Below are 20309 nucleotides of genomic sequence, written 5' to 3' on the forward strand. Positions count from 1 at the left end.
TCCCTCCTCTCTCTCTCTCTCTCTCTCTCTCTCCCTCTCTCTCTCTCTCTCCTCCTCCTCTCTCTCTCTCTCTCTCTCTCTCTTCCCCCTCTCTCTATCTCTCCCCCTCCTCTCTCTCTCTCTCTCTCTCTCTCATCCCCTCTCTTCCCCCTCTCTCTATCTCTCCCCTCCTCTCTCTCTCTCTCTCTCTCTCTCTCTCTTCCCCCTCTCTCCTCCCTCTCTCTCTCTCTCTCTTCACCCTCTCTCTCTCTCCCCCTCCCCTCTCTCTCTATCTCTCTCTCTCTTCCCCCTCTCTCTATCTCTCTCCCGCTATACCACTCCCCCTCCCCTACCTCAATCCCTGTTTGGGATAATTGTGTTTGTTTAGCCTGCCTTCAATTATAGTTAATAATGAAGAAATATCCATCACTGTAGACTACAGAGAGAGAGGAGGAGCCATCTAGCTAGTCCTGCCCTCCTCCATCACTGTAGACTACAGAGAGAGAGAGGGGAGGAGCCATCTAGCTAGTCCTGCCCTCCTCCATCACTGTAGACTACAGAGAGAGAGGGAGGAGGAGCCATCTAGCTAGTCCTGCCCTCCTCCATCACTGTAGACTACAGAGAGAGAGGGGAGGAGCCATCTAGCTAGTCCTGCCCTCCTCCATCACTGTAGACTACAGAGAGAGAGAGAGGAGGAGCCATCTAGCTAGTCCTGCCCTCCTCCATCACTGTAGACTACAGAGAGAGAGAGGAGGAGCCATCTAGCTAGTCCTGCCCTCCTCCATCACTGTAGACTACAGAGAGAGAGAGGAGGAGCCATCTAGCTAGTCCTGCCCTCCTCCATCACTGTAGACTACAGAGAGAGAGAGGGGAGGAGCCATCTAGCTAGTCCTGCCCTCCTCCATCACTGTAGACTACAGAGAGAGAGGGGGGAGGAGCCATCTAGCTAGTCCTGCCCTCCTCCATCACTGTAGACTACAGAGAGAGAGAGGAGGAGCCATCTAGCTAGTCCTGCCCTCCTCCATCACTGTAGACTACAGAGAGAGAGAGAGGAGGAGCCATCTAGCTAGTCCTGCCCTCCTCCATCACTGTAGACTACAGAGAGAGAGAGGAGGAGCCATCTAGCTAGTCCTGCCCTCCTCCATCACTGTAGACTACAGAGAGAGAGAGGAGGAGCCATCTAGCTAGTCCTGCCCTCCTCCATCACTGTAGACTACAGAGAGAGAGGGGGAGGAGCCATCTAGCTAGTCCTGCCCTCCTCCATCACTGTAGACTACAGAGAGAGAGGGGGGAGGAGCCATCTAGCTAGTCCTGCCCTCCTCCATCACTGTAGACTACAGAAAGAGAGGGACGTTGGGCAGAATGTGTGACACTACAGAACAGCACTATAGAACAGCACTGTAGAACAGCACTATAGAACAGCACCACAGAACAGCACCACAGAACAGCACCACAGAACAGCACTATAGAACAGCACTATAGAACACCACTATAGAACACCACTATAGAACAGCACTATAGAACAGCACCACAGAACAGCACCACAGAACAGCACCATAGAACAACACTATAGAACAGCACCACAGAACAGCACTGTAGAACAACACTGTAGAACAGCACCACAGAACAGCACCATAGAACAGCATTATAGAACAGCACTATAGAACAGCACCACAGAACAGCACCGTAGAACAGCACTATAGAACAGCACCATAGAACAGCACCGTAGAACAGCACCGTAGAACAGCACCACAGAACAGCACCATAGAACAGCACTATAGAACAGCATTATAGAACAGCACTATAGAACAGCACCACAGAACAGCACCGTAGAACAGCACTATAGAACAGCACTATAGAACAGCACTATAGAACAGCACCATAGAACAGCACTATAGAACAGCAGTATAGAACAGCACCATAGAACAGCACTATAGAACAGCACTATAGAACAGCACCATAGAACAGCACTATATAACAGCACTATAGAACAGCACCGTAGAACAGCACCATAGAACAGCACTATAGAACAGCACTATAGAACAGCACTGTAGAACAGCACTATAGAACAGCATTGTAGAACAGCACTGTAGAACAGCACTGTAGAACAGCACTGTAGAACAGCACTATAGAACAGCACTATAGAACAGCACTATAGAACTGCACTGTAGAACAGCACTGTAGAACAGCACTATAGAACAGCACTATAGAACAGCATTATAGAACAGCACTGTAGAACAGCACTGTAGAACAGCACTATAGAACAGCACTGTAGAACAGCACTATAGAACAGCACTATAGAACAGCACTGTAGAACAGCACTGTAGAACAGCACTGTAGAACAGCACTATAGAACAGCATTATAGAACAGCAATATAGAACAGCACTATAGAACAGCACTATAGAACAGCACTGTAGAACAGCACTATAGAACAGCACTATAGAACAGCACTGTAGAACAGCACTATAGAACAGCACTATAGAACAGCACTATAGAACAGCACTATAGAACAGCACTATAGAACAGCACTGTAGAACAGCACTGTAGAACAGCACTATAGAACAGCACTATAGAACAGCACTGTAGAACAGCACTGTAGAACAGCACTATAGAACAGCACTATAGAACAGCACTATAGAACAGCACCACAGAACAGCACCATAGAACAGCACTGTAGAACAGCACCGTAGAACAGCACTGTAGAACAGCACTGTAGAACAGCACTATAGAACAGCACTATATAACAGCACTATAGAACAGCACTATAGAACAGCACTATAGAACAGCACTGTAGAACAGCACTGTAGAACAGCACTATAGAACAGCACTATAGAACAGCACTATAGAACAGCACTGTAGAACAGCACTGTAGAACAGCATTGTAGAACAGCACTGTAGAACAGCACTGTAGAACAGCACTATAGAACAGCACTATAGAACAGCACTATAGAACAGCATTATAGAACAGCACCGTAGAACAGCACTATAGAACAGCACTATAGAACAGCACTGTAGAACAGCACTATAGAACAGCACTGTAGAACAGCACTATAGAACAGCATTATAGAACAGCACTGTAGAACAGCACTATAGAACAGCACTATAGAACAGCACTGTAGAACAGCACTATAGAACAGCACTATAGAACAGCACTATAGAACAGCACTATAGAACAGCACTATAGAACAGCACTATAGAACAGCACTGTAGAACAGCACTATAGAACAGCATTGTAGAACAGCACTGTAGAACAGCACTAAAGAACAGCACTATAGAACAGCATTGTAGAACAGCACTATAGAACAGCACTATAGAACAGCACTATAGAACAGCACTATAGAACAGCACTGTAGAACAGCACTGTAGAACAGCACTATAGAACAGCACTATAGAACAGCATTGTAGAACAGCACTATAGAACAGCACTATAGAACAGCACTATAGAACAGCACTATAGAACAGCACTGTTGAACAGCACTATAGAACAGCACTGTAGAACAGCACTGTAGAACAGCACCAACAACAAATAAACATAATGAAAGAGATATCAGAAAGCTGTCTTTGGTATAAGGGTTAGAGGGACACTTCATGAAAACATAATCCTATATACTACTATATCTCTCCTCTGGACTCTAACGAGGCAGTAATTACACTACAATTATTGTTTGACATGTAGATCATAGCATACAGGCTGTACAGGACACGATAGTTCAACATCCTACAGTAGCAATCATGGACACTCTTACTGACAGTTGTGGCTGCTTCGCGTGATGTATTGTTGTCTCTCTACCTTCTTGCCCTTTGTGCTGTTGTCTGTTCCCAATAATGTTTGTACCATGTTTTGTGCTGCTGCCATGTTGTGTTTCTACCATGTTGTTGTCATGTTGTGTTGCTACCATGCTGTGTTTCTACCCCGTCCCCACAGGACGCCTTTTGCCTTTTGGTAGGCCATCATTGTAAATAAGAATTTGTTCTTAACTGACTTGCCTAGTTAAATAAAGGTTAAAGAAAAATAAAGGAAAAAAAGATATGAATAATAATAATACCAATAATAATAAAACTGAAAATAGTAATAATAATAATAATAATACTGATAATAACAATAATAATAATAATAGTAATAATAATTGTAATAATAATAATAGTGATAATAATAATAATACTGATAATAATAATAATCACATTGAGGGAAAGGTTGTTGTCCTGGCACCACACTGGGATTAAGCACGCACCCCTGAGGGGCCCCCGTGTTGAGGGTCAGCGTGGCTGATGTGTTGTTGCCTACCCTCACCAGCTGGGGGGCGGCCCGTCAGGAAGTCCAGGATCCAGTTGCAAAGGGAGGTGTTTAGTCCCAGGGACCTTAGCTTAGTGATGAGCTTCGTGGGCACTAGGGTGTTGAACGCTGAGCTGTAGTCAATGAACAGCATTCTCACGTAGGTGTTCCTTTTGTCCAGGTGAGAAAGGGCAGTGTGGAGTGCAATAGAGATTGTGTCATCTGTGGATCTCTTGGGGCGGTATGTGAATTGGAGTGGGTCCAGGGTTTCTGGGATAATGGTGTTGATGTGAGTCATGACCAGCCTTTCAAAGCACTTCATGGCTTCAGATGTGAGTGTTACGGGGCTGTAGTCATTTAGGCAGGTTACCTTGGCGTTCTTAGGCACAGGGACTATGGTGGTCTGCTTGAAACATGTAGGTATTACAGACTGGGTCAGGGAGAGGTTGAAGTGAAGAAACTTGCCAGCTGGTCAGCACATGCTCTGAGTAAGCGTCCTGGTAATCCGTCTGGCCCTGCGGCCTTGTGAATGTTAACCTGTTTAAAGGTCTTACTCACATCAGCTACGGAGAGGGTGATCACACAGTCGTTGGGAAAAGAGCTGGTGCTCTCATGCATGGTTCAGTTTTGCTTGCTTCGAAGCGAGCATAGAATGGATTTAACTTGTCTGGTAGGCTTGCGTCACTGAGCAGCTCGCGGTTGGGTTTCCCATTGTAATCCGTAATAGTTTGCAAGCCCTGCCACAATCGACGAGCATCAGAGCCAGCGTAGCAGGATTAGATCTTAGTCCTGTATTGACACTTTGCCTATTTGATCCGGATGCTTTCTTATAAGCATCTGGATTAGTGTCCTGCTCCTGTAAAGCGGCAGCTCTGTACCTCAGTGTGGATATTGCATGTAATCCATGGCTTCTGGTTGGGATATGTACGTACGTACGTACGTACATACATACGGTCACTGTGAGGACAATGTCGTCGATACACTTATTAATGAAGCTGGTGACTGATGTGGTGTACGCCGCAGTGCTATCGGATGAATCCCGGAACTTATTCCAGTTTGTGCTAGCAAAACAGTCCTGTAGTTTAACATCCGCTTCATGACACAGCCATCATTCTGTGTTGAGTTGAACACAGTCGTCATTCTGTGTTGAGTTGAACACAGCCGTCATCTCGCAGTTTAGAAGTGATGAAAATCACTGGCACAACTCTCTCTCTCTCTCTCTATCGCTCTCTCTCTCCCTCTCTCTCCCTCGCTCTCTCTCCTTTCTCCTCTCTCTCTCTTGCTCTCTCCCCCTCTCTCTCAGAAGCAATAGGCCTATACTGAGAAAGTGATTGCAGGTTAATGTGTAAAATTATCTTTAGGTTAATATGTAAAATATCCAAGATGCACTTAGTCTGGTAATAGGTCTGACTCACCTCATCATTACATGGTCTGTGTGTGTGTGTGTGTGTGTGTGTGTGTGTTACGAGCCACAGTATTGTGTATATTTCACAGCTGTTTAGACGGTACAATGATTCTCTCCACTAGACTTCCTTGTTTGTTTTGTCACATTAACCGAAATTAGGCTAACTATTAGACTTACAACAACCAGGAAACGGTGAAGCAGTTTCTGCATCATTCAATGTTCATATAGAAACAACAACAACAACGAAAATGATGTAGGAAGTGAAGTGAAGGACATACTTTTCTATGGTGTAGTGTAAAAAGTATAATTATTGATCATGAACATAACAATCTGAAATGCTCACACAGTATATATATATATATATATAAAAAAAAAAAAACGATGTATCCAGCTTCAGTAAAAGCAGGTATGTTACATGTCTCAAATTCATGTTTGGTAATTATAGGTATTATTATAAGTAATGGATATAAAGATTCATATTTATATAAAAAAAAACAATTCTAGGCTGTATAAAACTAAAAGGGTTTCATAGTATAGGAAATCTCAATTCCCTGTTTCTTTAGTTCCTTTAGTCTATTGGTCTATTTCTGCTCTAGCAGAAAGGCCAACGAAGTCTGGAGGGCAGGAGAGGAGACTGTGTGTGTGTGTGTGTGTGTGTGTGTGTGTGTGTGTGTGTGTGTGTGTGTGTGTGTGTGTGTGTGTGTGTGTGTGTGTGTGTGTGTGTGTGTGTGTGTGTGTGTGTGTGAGTGTGTGTGTGTGTGTGTGGAGAGGAGAGGAGACAGAACCACAGCAGATGAACCAACTGACTAATGAGAGACAAATAGCTGGAAGTTATTGTTGAAGTACCTCTCGTTCGTATCGTCTGAGATCCCTAAAGATTGGAAAGCTGCCGCGGTCATCCCCCTCTTCAAAGGGGGAGACACTCTTGACCCAAACTGTTACAGACCTATATCTATCCTGCCCTGCCTTTCTAAGGTCTTTGAAAGCCAAGTTAACAAACAGATTACCGACCATTTCGAATCCCACCGTACCTTCTTCGCTATGCAATCTGGTTTCAGAGCTGGTCATGGGTGCACCTAAGCCACGCTCAAGGTGCTAAACGATATCATAACCGCCGTAGATAAAAAACAGTACTGTGCAGCCGTCTTCATCGACCTGGCCAAGGCTTTCGGCTCTGTCAATCACTGTATTCTTATCGGCAGACTCGACAGCCTTGGTTTCTCAAATGATTGCCTCGCCTGGTTCACTAACTGCTTCTCAAACAGAGTTCAGTGTGTCAAATCGGAGGGCCTGTTGTCCGGACCTCTGGCAGTCTCTATGGGGGTGCCACAGGGTTCAATTCTCAGGCCGACAATTTTCTCTGTATACATCAATGATGTCGCTCTTGCTGTGGTTGATTCCCTGATCCACCTCTACGCAGACGACACCATTCTGTACACATTTTATTTTATTTTATTTCTTTTAACGTTATTTTACCGGGTAAGTTGACTGAGAACACATTCTCATTTACAGCAACAATCTGGAGAATAGTTACAGGGGAGAGGAGGGGGATGAATGAGCCAATTGTATTGGCCCTTCTTTGGACACTGTGTTAACTAACCTCCAGACGAGCTTCAATGCCATACAACTCTCCTTCCGTGGCCTCCAACTGCTATTAAACGCTAGAAAAACTAAGTGCATGCTCTTCAACCGATCGCTGCCCACACCTGCCCGCCCGCCAAGCATCACTACCCTGGACGGCTCTGACTTAGAATATGTGGACAACTATAAATACTTAAGTGTCTGGCTAGACTGTAAACTCTCCTTCCAGACTCATATTAAGCATCTACAATCCAAAGTTAAATCTAGAATCGGCTTCCTATTTCGCAACAAAGCCTCCTTCACTCATGCTGCCAAACACACCCTCGTAAAACTGACTATACTGCCGATCCTTGACTTCAGCAATGTAATTTACAAAATAGCCTCCAACACTCTACTCAGCAAATTGGATGCAGTCTATCACAGTGCCATCCGTTTTGTCACCAAAGCCCCATATACTACCCACCACTGCGACCTGTATGCTCTCGTTGGCTGGCCCTCACTACATATCCGTCGCCAAACCCACTGGCTCCAGGTCATCTATAAGTCTCTGCTAGGTAAAGCCCCGCCTCATCGCAGCTCATTGGTCACCATAGCAACATCCACCCGTAGCACGCGCTCCAGCAGGTATATTTCACTGGTCATCCCCCAAAGCCAATTCCTCCTTTAGCCACCTTTCCTTCCAGTTCTCTGCTGCCAATGACTGGAACGAATTGCAAAAATCACTGAAGTTGGAGACTTATATCTCCCTCAATAACTTTAAGCATCAGCTGTCAGAGCAGCTTACCGATCGCTGCAGCTGTACACAGCCCATCTGTAAACAGCCCATCCAACCAACTACCTACCTCATCCCATATTGTTTTAGTTTTTCTTTTCTGATCTTTTGCACCCCAGTATTTCTACCTGCACATCCTCATTTGCACATCTATCACTCCAGTGTTAATTGCTAAATTGTAATTACTTTGCCACTATTGGCCTATTTATTGCCTTACCTCCTTACGCCATTTGCACACACTGTATACAGATTTTCTATTGTATTATTGACTGTATGTTTTGTTTATTCCATGTGTAACTCTGTGTTGTTGTTTGTGTCGCACTGCTTTGCTTTATCTTGGCCAGCTCGCAGTTGTAGATGAGAACTTGTTCTCAACTGGCCTACCTGGTTAAATATATATATATTTTTAAAGTAGCAACGTTCTGAAGCACAGATTTTCACATAACTTGGCAGAATGAATTAGACAGTTTCTTGGGCTGTAGGTAGAGGTACAAATGCACCTGCTGACTGAACCTCCTTCAGAGCTCTAAAAAACAATGGTGTTGATAAGGAAGTCTTAAATCACATTTCTATCTGAAAGCAGTCACAGAGAACCTAAAACAACCCTACCAAGTTCTGGAAGCTAATCAAATCAGTGTTCTAATGTATCCTCTGGTCTTCCTGACCATCTACTGATGGATTCTAATGAAGTGAAGGATACAGCTGGTATTGTAGTGATTTCTTTTAACAAGCACTTCATTTATGCTGGTTCAGTTTTTTGGGATAATGATGGGTGCACATGCCTCTAATGTAAGCTCTGTTTCAGTAAGCTCTGATACAGGCCCTCATAGGAACCCTTTTAACTTTCAGCCTTTCTTACGCTCTTAAAGATATAGACCCTAAAAAGTCTACAGGCCCAGACATCATCCATACCTTTTAAAGACAGCAGCTGGTATTATCGCTGAGCCTTTTGGATAACATTCTTTTAACCTAAACCTCTTGTCCAATTCTATATCCAAAATGTGGAAAATGATCATTACGTTCTCCTCCTACTGAAGGGTGGAAATAACTATCCCCTTATTTCCCATATCCTCCATATCCTCGCCAGTCATTGAATCCCTTTGTGAACTCTCAGCTTAAAAAAATAAAAAAAAGTTCCTACTCGGAAAAACAGGTCAGGGCGCGGCACCATAACCTGTTTTGATTAAATTGACCATAAACTGTTTCTAGCCAGACTCAGTAACATTGGTCTCAGTGAAGGGGTTGCCAATTGGCTGACAGAACACACTTTGCCTATGTTGAGAATCACAAGTCTAGCTTCCTTGATATAACTAGAGGTGTTCCCCAGGGTTCTATTTTAGCTCCTGTACAATTCTAAATGTGTATTAAAGACTTGGGAAATGGGACGTAACCAGCCAAGGTGCAGCTGTACGCAGACGATACAGTCATATATTGATGTGCTCCTTCTCTGGTTTGGACTGTTGAAGAGCTCCAGGCTGCCTTTTTTCAGTCACTGCAGGTCTCCCTTTATTGTCTCAAACTGGTCTTGAATGTACAAAAAAACTAAATTCAAGGCCTTTACCGGAGCTACAAATCTGCCAGAGAAGGTTAGCATTGTCACATCTGGTGGCTTATCTATTGAAAAAGTGTCATCCTTATATTGTTGGATGACAAGCATTCATTCAAAGATCAAATATGTAATTTTGTGAGGAAGCTTATAGTGAAATTGTGTTTTTATTTTCGTAATAAGGCTTGCTTCCCGTTTGAGGCTAGAAAGACTCTTGTTCAAGCCACTTTTCTTTCTGTAATTGATTATGGTCGATTTATTGTAAATGCAGGCATCCTCTTCTGTGTTAAATAGACTGGCCTCTATCAGTCATCCTCTTCTGTGTTAAATAGACTGGCCTCTGTTAATCAGGCATCCTCTTCTGTGTTAAATAGACTGGCCTCTATCAGGCATCCTCTTCTGTTTTAAATAGACTGGCCTCTGTTAATCAGGCATCCTCTTCTGTGTTAAATAGACTGGCCTCTATCAGGCATCCTCTTCTGTGTTAAATAGACTGGCCTCTATCAGGCATCCTCTTCTGTTTTAAATAGACTGGCCTCTGTTAACTTATCAGGCATCCTCTTCTGTTTTAAATAGACTGGCCTCTATCAGGCATCCTCTTCTGTGTTAAATAGACTGGCCTCTGTTAATCAGGCATCCTCTTCTGTTTTAAATAGACTGGCCTCTATCAGGCATCCTCTTCTGTGTTAAATAGACTGGCCTCTGTTTATCAGGCATCCTTGAGCTTTGTTACTAATGCCAAGTCACTCACCCACCACTGCACCTTCTACCAAATTGTGATTTGGACCTTGTTTTCTATACCCAGTCGGCTACATTGGTACTTGTTGATTTACAAAGCCCTTCTGGGTTAACTCCCTCTGTAGCCTGCTCACCTTTACCACTAGCAGTACCAGAAGGTCGAGCAGAGATATCATGCCCATAGGGAGGACAGGGGATTGTCCTGTAAAAAAAAAATAACAATCATAAAAAAACGATTTGTATTAACTGTTTGTTTGTTTATTTGTTCTCTGTAATACTACTAGCCACTTAGCAATTAGACTGGATCATGTTGTTGTATTGAATTTGTCACGTCCTGTGACCCTTGTAAGAGGTCATTTTCCATAGTAGAGTGGTCAGGGCGTGACAGGGGGTTGTTTTGGGGGGGGGGTTTGGGTTTTCTGTTTCTATGTGGGGTTTTTCTAGATTTCTATTTCTATGTTTTGTTTTCTATGTTTTGGCCGGGTATGGTTTCCAATCAGAGGCAGGTGTCTTTCGTTGTCTCTGATTGGAAGCCATACTTAGGCAGCCTGTTTTTACTTTGGGTTTTGTGGGTAGATGTTTTCTGTTTTGTTGTAAGTACCTGACAGAACTGTCTTTTTTGTTATATTTTGTAAAGTGTTCATTTTTGGGCAATTTAATACAAGATGAACATATTCCACGCTGCACCTTGGTCTACTCATTTCGACGCCTGTGACAGTATTGTTGATTGTTTTAATTCTGTAATGTATTGATTGTTGCTGCCTTCTTGGACAGGTCTCCCTTGAAAAAAGAGACTTTGGGGTCTAAATGGGCTTTTCCTGGTTAAATAAAGCTAAAAATAAATATATATATATTTATAACTACACTGTAAAAACATGAAATGTGACACGTTTCTAACCTAAACATGAACGTTTAAAACTTAAACATTAGGAATTTAGATTAGCCAATAAGAGTTCACATCTTAAACACAAGCATTTGCATATTCAACAATTTACAAACAAATTGAAGCTGAAGTTGGGATTTTATTTTAGGAATAAGGCCTGTTTTTCTTTTGAAGCCAGAAGGAGGCTAGTATCAGCTACATTTATGCCTTTACTAGACTATGGGGATATTTTATATATGAATGCTTCCGCTCAGTGTTTGAGATCAATTGACACCCTTTACCATGGAGCTTTGAGATTTATTTTAAACTGCAAAGCCCTTACGCACCACTGCACTTTATATACCAGGGTTGGCTGGCCTTCTCTAGTCACTCGTAGGCTCAGTCACTGGTATACTTTTATTTACAAAGACATTTTGGGTTTACTACCTTTTTATTTGGCCATTTTTATTGTTCAGAATTTTTTACATTATTTTTTAATTTTATTTTTTACCTTTATTTAACCAGGTAGGCCAGTTGAGAACAAGTCCTTTATTTAACCAGGTAGGTTAGTTGAGAACAAGTCCTTTATTTAACCAGGTAGGCCAGTTGAGAACAAGATCTCATTTACAACTGCGACCTGGCCAAGATAAAGCAAAGCAGTTCAACACATACAACAACACAGAGTTACACATGGAATAAACAAACATACAGTCAATAATACAGTAGAAAAATAAGTCTATATACAGTGTGTGCAAATGAGGTGAGATAAGGGAGGTAAAGGCAATAAATAGGCCATAGTGGCAAAGTAATTACAATATAGCAACTGGAATGGTATATTGTGCAAAAGATGAATGTGCAAGTAGAGATACTGGGGTGCAAAGGAGCAAGATAAATAAATAAATACAGTATGGGGATGAGGTAGTTGGATGGGCTATGTACAGATGGGCTATGTACAGGTGCAGTGATCTGTGAGCTGCTCTGACAGCTGGTGCTTAAAGCTGGTGACGGAGGTAAAAATGTGGTGGGTCGTCTCTTCATTCGCAGGACTTTATCCTGCTAACTGTTTCAAATGTCCGAACTGAATTTGGTAAAAGGGCTTTTATGTACTCTGCCCCATCGTCTTGGAACGCCTTACAAAATACTTTTAAACTGGAAGAACTCGTCCCGATTGGTGATTTTAAATCACTGATGAAGGATGTTGAGGCTGATTCCCTGACCTGTCAATGTTTTTAATTTGCTGTTTTATGATTTTGTTGATGTTGTCTGTCTGTAATTGTGTAATGACTTGGTGCTGCCTTTCTTGGCCAGGACGCTCTTGAAAAAAAGAGATTTCAAATCTGAATGAGCCCTTCCTGGTTAAATAAAGATTAAACTAAATGTAATATTTAAGAATGCAAGATTAAACACGATATGCATCTTTCTCCAGTCAGTTTCCAAACAGTAGAACACCTACGCTGAGTGTATAAAACATAAAGAAAACCTGCTCTTTTCAGACGGAGGGGAGACGACAGAACATTTCTCTAGACACTAAGGGACAGTTTCTCGGACACAGATCAAGCCTAGTCCAGGATTTAAAAACATGCTTAATCTGTGTCTGAGAAACTGATCCTAAGAGTGTGACATATATCCAGATGTTCAGACCACTTTTTTTAAGGCCGGTTTCCCTAAGCCTAGTCCAGGAGTAAAAAGCATGCTCAGTGGAGAATCTCAATTTGTATGTGCTTTTTAGTTCATGAGAGGAATAGGCTTCATCTGGGTCCGGGAAACTGGCCTTACAGGTTCATAGATAGCTGCTCTGTTAGAAAACACTGAAGCGCAGATCTACAAGTTATGAATAATTGTATGTGTCAGGTTCATGCTATAATGGCACGTTAAAAATAGCTGGTTTGACGATTAATACCTGGGAATGATTAATTAATAATGCTCAATCACCATTTACTGTTCAAAAGTGTAGTTTAACAATCTCCATTTTGTCACAGAATCAAAGTATTGGTTGAAATGGCCTAACTGCTGGTCTACAGGGTAACACTATCTGTGTGTGTATGTGTGTGTGTGTGTGTATGTATGTGTGTGTGTGTGTGTGTGTGTGTGTGTATGTGTGTGTGTGTATGTGTCAGAGAGCTTCATGACCAAAAACATGAATACACTCTACAGCTGAAATTTGAAATACAAACAGCAACATGGAAGTGTATGTTGTGTCTACATGAGTACTACATTACAGTGTACGCCAGCTTCCTATCATGACACAGAGTGGTCCTTTAAACCTCAGTTCCTATCATGACGCAGAGATTGGTCCTCTATAGTTCAGTTCCTATCATGACACAGAGATTGGTCCTCTATAGTTCAGTTCCTATCATGACACAGAGTGGTCCTCTATAGTTCAGTTCCTATCATGACACAGAGATTGGTCCTCTATAGTTCAGTTCCTATCATGACACAGAGTGGTCCTCTATAGTTCAGTTCCTATCATGACACAGAGATTGGTCCTCTATAGTTCAGTTCCTATCATGACACAGAGTGGTCCTCTATAGTTCAGTTCCTATCATGACACAGAGATTGGTCCTCTATAGTTCAGTTCCTATCATGACACAGAGTGGTCCTCTATAGTTCAGTTCCTATCATGACACAGAGTGGTCCTCTATAGTTCAGTTCCTATCATGACACAGAGTGGTCCTCTATAGTTCAGTTCCTATCGTGACACAGAGTGGTCCTCTATAGTTCAGTTCCTATCGTGACACAGAGTGGTCCTCTAAAGTTCAGTTCCTATCATGACACACAGAGTGGTCCTTTAAACCTCAGTTCCTATCATGACACAGAGTGGTCCTCTATAGTTCAGTTCCTATCGTGACACAGAGTGGTCCTCTAAAGTTCAGTTCCTATCATGACACACAGAGTGGTCCTTTAAACCTCAGTTCCTATCATGACACAGAGTGGTCCTCTATAGTTCAGTTCCTATCATGACACAGAGATTGGTAGAATACGAAATGCATTACACTCAAAGAGCTAGCGAAGATAAGTATACAACAATAACAGAAAACCATACAGTATGGGATAAATGGAGAGAGGGAGACAGGGAAGGTGATCTAATGGATAAAGACAGTCAGTCATCTCTTGGATGTTTGGGAATTTGTTATTTGAGGTGTCTGCCTGTCTGTCCAGGAAATACTATATTTATAGCAGTGCAGTTCAGTGTGGTTACGTAAGTGACTAGCATGTTTCTGGATAATGAGGAGAGAGAGAGAGAGAGAGAGAGAGAGAGAGAGAGAGAGAGAGAGAGAGAGGGTGGGGGAGAGAGAGAGGGGTGGGGGAAATAGAGAGGGTGGGGGGAGAGAGAGGGTGGGGGAGATAGAGAGAGAGAGAGAGAGAGAGAGAGAGAGAGAGAGAGTCGGGGGGAGAGAGAGAGAAAGGGTGGGGGGAGAGAGAGAGCGAAAGGGTGGGGGGAGAGAGCGAGAGAGAGAGAGCGAGATAGAGAGGGTGGGGGAGAGAGAGCACCCGAGAACGAGAGATGGGACTCTCAGAGAAGCAGCACCGGAGGCAGGGAAGAAAATAAGCTAATGAAGGAGATATAAAACGAGAGGAATACAATAAATAAATTAATAAAGAACACGACGAGGTAGAAAGACTCAAAATAAACAGGGAAATAAAACCAATAAATGCCAAGGGGGAGAGCAGAGGAGAGATAGACTGAAGAGAAGAAAGAGAGAATAATGTAGGAAGATACTGGAGAAGGAAGATACTAACGCAGGATGCCAGATCATTAGTGTGTGTCTTAAATTGCACCCTATTCCCAATATAGTGCACTACTTTTGAAAAGAGGACCCTTTACAGAAGGGCACTATGTAGTGAACAGGGTGCCATTTCAGACCCACTATAAAGACTTATGAGCTCATTACATCTTTACAACTACAACACCAGGGTTACTCTGCTTTACTACTGCTTTACTACTGCGTTAGTACTGCTTAACTACTGCCTTAGTACTGCTTTAGTACTGCTTTACTACTGCGTTAGTACTGCTTACCTACTGCGTTAGTACTGCTTTCATGCTGCGGTAGTACTGCTTTACTACTGCTTTAGTATTGCGTTAGTACTGCATTAATTCTGCTTTGCTACTGCTTTAGTACTGCGTTAGTACTGCTTTAGTACTGCATTAATACTTTTTTACTACTGCGTTAGTACTGCGTTAGTACTGCTTTACGACTGATTTACAACTGCATTACTACGGCTTTAGTGCTGCTTTAGTACTGTGTTAGTACTGCTACTACTGCTTTGCGACTGATTTATTACTGCTTTACTACTGCTTTACTACTGCTTTAGTACTGCTTTACTACTGCTTTATTACTACATTAGTACTGCTTTAGTACTGTTTTAGTACTGCTTTAGTATTGAATTATTACTGCTTTACAACTGATTTAGTACTGCCTTACTACTCCTTTAGTACTGTTTTAGTACTGCTTTACTACTACTTTACTACTGTGTTAGTACTGCATTACTACTCTGTTAGTTCTGCTTTACTACTGCTTTACTACTGTTTTACTACTGCATTACTACTGCTTTACAACTGCTTTGCTACTGCGTTAGTACTGCTTAACTACTGCCTTAGTACTGCGTTAGTATTGCGTTAATACTGCTTTACAACTGCGTTAGTACTGCTTTACTAATGCTTTGCTACTGCTTTACTTCTGCATTAGTACTGCATTACTACTGCTTTACTACTGATTTACGACTGCTTTAGTGCTGCTTTACTACTGCTTTAGTACTGCTTTAGTACTGCTTTAGTACTGCTTTAGTACTGCATTACTACTGCTTTACTACTGCTTTAGTACTGCACTAGTACTGCATTACTACTGCTTTAGTGCTGCTTTACTACTGATTTACTACTGCTTTAGTATGGTTTACTACTACGTTAGTACTGCTTTACTACTGCTTTAGTACTGGTTTACTACTGCTTTAGTACTGCTTTACTACTACATTAGTACTGCTTTAGTACTGCTTTACTACTGCATTAGTACTGCTTCACTACTGCTTTACTACTGCTTTAGTACTGCTTTACTACTGCTTTACTACTGCTTCAGTACTGCTTTACTACTATGTTAGTACTGCTTTAGTGCTGTGCTAGTACTGCTTTACTACTGCTTTATTACTATGTTAGTACTGCTTTACTACTATGTTAGTACTGCTTTTGTGCTGTGCTAGTACTGCTTTACTACTGCTTTAATACTGCTTTACTACTACGTTAGTACTGCTTTACTACTGCTTTAGTACTGCTTTACTACTTTGTATGTACTGCTTTATTACTGCTTTACTACTGCTTTCGTACTGCTTTACTACTACGTTAGTACTGCTTTACTACTGCTTTAGTACTACGTTAGTACTGCTTTACTACTGCTTTGCTACTGCTTTAGTACTACATTAGTACTGCTTTACTGCTTTAGTACTGCTTTACTACTACGTTAGTACTGCTTTACTACTGCTTTAGTACTGCTTTACTACTACGTTAGTACTGCTTTACTACTGCTTTACTACTGCTTTAGTACTACGTTAATACTGCTTTAGTACTGCTTTACTACTGCGTTAGTAATGCTTTACTACTGCTTTAGTACTGCTTTACTACTACGTTAGTACTGCTTTAGTACTACGTTAGTATTGCTTTACTACTGCCTCACATGATTGATATTTTCGTCATTTAGCAGACACTCGTATCCAGAACGCCTTACCATAGTGTCTTCATCTTCAGGTGAGACAACCAGACATCAGTAGCATACAGTCATAGTAAGTAGCAGTAGTCCAGAAGGGAGAAAACAGCTGGATTACTCCTTTACTATTAACCTAATACATCTTCTCTCCCTTCTTCACCTGACTGCCTGTTTTATCAGTCATCTCATTGTCCTGCTGTGGTTTCCTTGACTGGCTGTTTTAACAGTCATCTCATTGTCCTGCTGTGGTTTCCTTGACTGGCTGTTTTAACAGTCATCTCATTCTCCTGCTGTGGTCTCCTTGACTGGCTGTTTTAACAGTCATCTCATTGTCCTGCTGTGGTCTCCTTGACTGGCTGTTTTAACAGTCATCTCATTGTCCTGCTGTGGTCTCCTTGACTGGCTGTTTTATCAGTCATCTCATTGTCCTGCTGTGGTAACCTGACTGGCTGTTTTATCAGTCATCTCATTGTCCTGCTGTGGTAACCTGACTGGCTGTTTTATCAGTCATTTCATTATCCTGCTGTGGTCTCCTGACAGCCTGTTTTATCAGTCATCTCATTGTAATTTCCTCTCACAAGGTCTCACAATGAAACTGCATAAAGTCTGTAATGTCAAGACATGACCTCTAGATTGGTTCTATTGGTAGACAGCCTTGGTTGGAAACCCTACAAGCCTTCACAGTCGCACGTCAGAATTTTCATCTTCATCCACGTTTCTCAAATGTAACATTTCAAAGTGGTTTCAAAGTCTAATGTCAAAGCGGTTAAGGTTAAGTTTAGGCATTAACTCTGAATTTCTAAGGTTAAGGTTTGGGATTAAGGTTTAAAAAGATCAAGATCAACTTTCTGGATTCAAACTCGCATCTATTGGAATCAGAGGCACATTCCCCATCCCCTTCCCCTTCCCCATCCCTGTCCCCATCCCATCCCTCGTCCTCTTCCCCGTCCCCTTCCCCATCCCCTTCCCTGTCCCCTTCCCATCCCTCGTCCCCTTCCCCTTCCCCTTCGCCATCCCCTTCCCCTTCCCCTTCCCTGTCCCCTTCCCATCCCTCGTCCCCTTCCCCGTCCCATCCCTGTCCCCTTCCCTGTCCCCTTCCCTGTCCCCTACCCCGTCTCTGTCCCCTACCCCGTCTCTGTCCCCATCCCCGTCCCCTTCCCCTTCCCCGTCCCATCCCTCGTCCCCTTCCCCTTCCCTGTCCCCGTCCCCATCCCATCCCTCGTCCCCTTCCCCGTCCCCTTCCCTGTCCCCTACCCCGTCTCTGTCCCCATCCCCGTCCCCTTCCCTGTCCCCTACCCCGTCTCTGTCCCCGTCCTCGTCCCCTTCCCCGTCCCCGTCCTCTTCCCCGTCCCCTTCCCCTTCCCTGTCCCATCCCTCGTCCCATCCCTCGTCCCCTTCCTCGTCCCCTTCCCCGTCCCCTCCCCTTCCCCGTCCCCGTCCCCTTCCCCTTCCTCGTCCCCTTCCCCGTCCCCTTCCCTGTCCCCTACCCCGTCTCTGTCCCCATCCCCGTCCCCTTCCCTGTCCCCTACCCCGTCTCTGTCCCCGTCCTCGTCCCCTTCCCCGTCCCCGTCCTCTTCCCCGTCCCCTTCCCCTTCCCTGTCCCATCCCTCGTCCCATCCCTCGTCCCCTTCCTCGTCCCCTTCCCCGTCCCCTCCCCCTTCCCCGTCCCCGTCCCCTTCCCCTTCCTCGTCCCCTTCCTCGTCCCCTTCCCCGTCCCCTCCCCTTCCCCGTCCCCGTCCCCTTCCCCTTCCTCGTCCCCTTCCCCGTCCCCTTCCCTGTCCCCTACCCCGTCTCTGTCCCCATCCCCTTCCCCTTCCCCGTCCTCTTCCCCGTCCCCTTCCCCGTCCCCTTCCCTGTCCCCTTCCCCGTCCCCTACCCCGTCTCTGTCCCCGTCCTCGTCCCCTTCCCCGTCCCCTTCCCTGTCCCCTTCCCCGTCCCCCCATCCCCTTCCCCGTCCCCTTCCCCGTCTCTGTCCCCGTCCTCGTCCCCTTCCCCGTCCCCTCCCCTTCCCCGTCCCTGTCCCCGTCCCCTTCCCTGTCCCCTACCCCGTCTCTGTCCCCGTCCTCGTCCCCTTCCCCGTCCCCTTCCCCGTCCCCTTCCCCGTCCCCTTCCCTGTCCCCTACCCCGTCTCTGTCCCCGTCCTCGTCCCCTTCCCCGTCCCCTTCCCTGTCCCCTTCCCCGTCCCCTTCCCCGTCCCCTTCCCCGTCCCCTACCCCGTCTCTGTCCCCGTCCTCGTCCCCTTCCCCGTCCCCTTCCCCCTTCCCCGTCCCCTTCCCTGTCCCCTACCCCGTCTCTGTCCCCGTCCTCGTCCCCTTCCCCGTCCCCTTCCCCGTCCCCTTCCCCGTCCCCTTCCCTGTCCCCTTCCCCGTCTCTGTCCCCGTCCTCGTCCCCTTCCCCGTCCCCTTCCCTGTCCCCTACCCCGTTTCTGTCCCCTACCCCGTCTCTGTCCCCGTCCTCGTCCCCTTCCCCTACCCCGTCTCTGTCCCCTACCCCGTCTCTGTCCCCTACCCCGTCTCTGTCCCCTACCTAAACCTACTGGAAGGTAACAGTGCTTACTGTTGCCCCTAGTGGCTGGTTTCCACATCCTGTCCCGACGTCCTCAGACATAAATGGACGTTGAATACTGACTTGTATCACCGGTGACCTGACTGGAAACCAACATCCTCAACTATACCTACTGTAATGCCACATCAGTAATGACAGACCTGCTATTTGTCCTTGTCTCTCTCACACACAAATAGTAAATGTAATTTCATTTCCGCCCCAATTCTCTCTCTCCTACACACACACACACACACACACACACACACACACACACACACACACACACACACACACACACACACACACACACACACACACACACACACAGCTCTCTGTCATACATCTCTCTCACACACACACCTCTCTCTCTCTCACACACACACACACACACACACAGCTCTCTGTCATACATCTCTCTCACACACACACCTCTCTCTCTCTCTCTCTCTCACACACACACATCTCTCTCACACTGTGACTGGTACCTCTTGTCAGGTGGAGGAGGAAGTGCTTCCTGATTGGCTGGTGGTGCTTCCTGCATGGAGGTGATTGGATCAGGGATATTGGCAAAGTCATCTTGCTCAGCCAAACCAATAGCCAAAGACAGAACCACAATCTTCCCTTCGCTGGCCAGCCGGAAGACAGTGGGAAACAGAGAGCGAGAGAGAGAGAGAGAGAGAGAAAGAAGAGAGGCACGTGGAAGAGGCGAAGAAAAGAAAGTAATCGAGGAGGAGGAATCAGGAAACATGGAGCGAGGGAAGAGAGAAGGAGAACAAAGAAAGGTCAGAGAAAGGTCATAAATAGGTCATAGGAGGTTTATAAAATTATGGGACAGGATAAAAAAGAGAGACAACAGGAAGAAAACAGAGAGACAACAGGAAGAAAACAGAGAGACAACAGGAAGAAAACAGAGAG

At 44.6% G+C, this 20309-nt stretch overlaps 1 protein-coding gene across 1 annotated transcript in view; it reads right to left on the minus strand.

Annotated features, from left to right (window-relative positions):
* Positions 1-20053, minus strand: part of LOC106561826 (synaptotagmin-7) — a 74334-nt gene extending 54281 nt beyond the window's left edge. Inside the window, exon 1 of the mRNA XM_014126091.2 lies at positions 19880-20053. Coding sequence (XP_013981566.2) covers positions 19880-19935 — 56 coding nt within the window. The 5' untranslated portion in view covers positions 19936-20053. The remainder of the gene's footprint in view (positions 1-19879) is intronic.
* Positions 20054-20309: the final 256 nt, after the last annotated feature.

This window comes from Salmo salar, chromosome ssa10 (genome assembly GCF_905237065.1).
Source record: "Salmo salar chromosome ssa10, Ssal_v3.1, whole genome shotgun sequence".
In the NCBI taxonomy this organism is placed as follows: domain Eukaryota; kingdom Metazoa; phylum Chordata; class Actinopteri; order Salmoniformes; family Salmonidae; genus Salmo; species Salmo salar.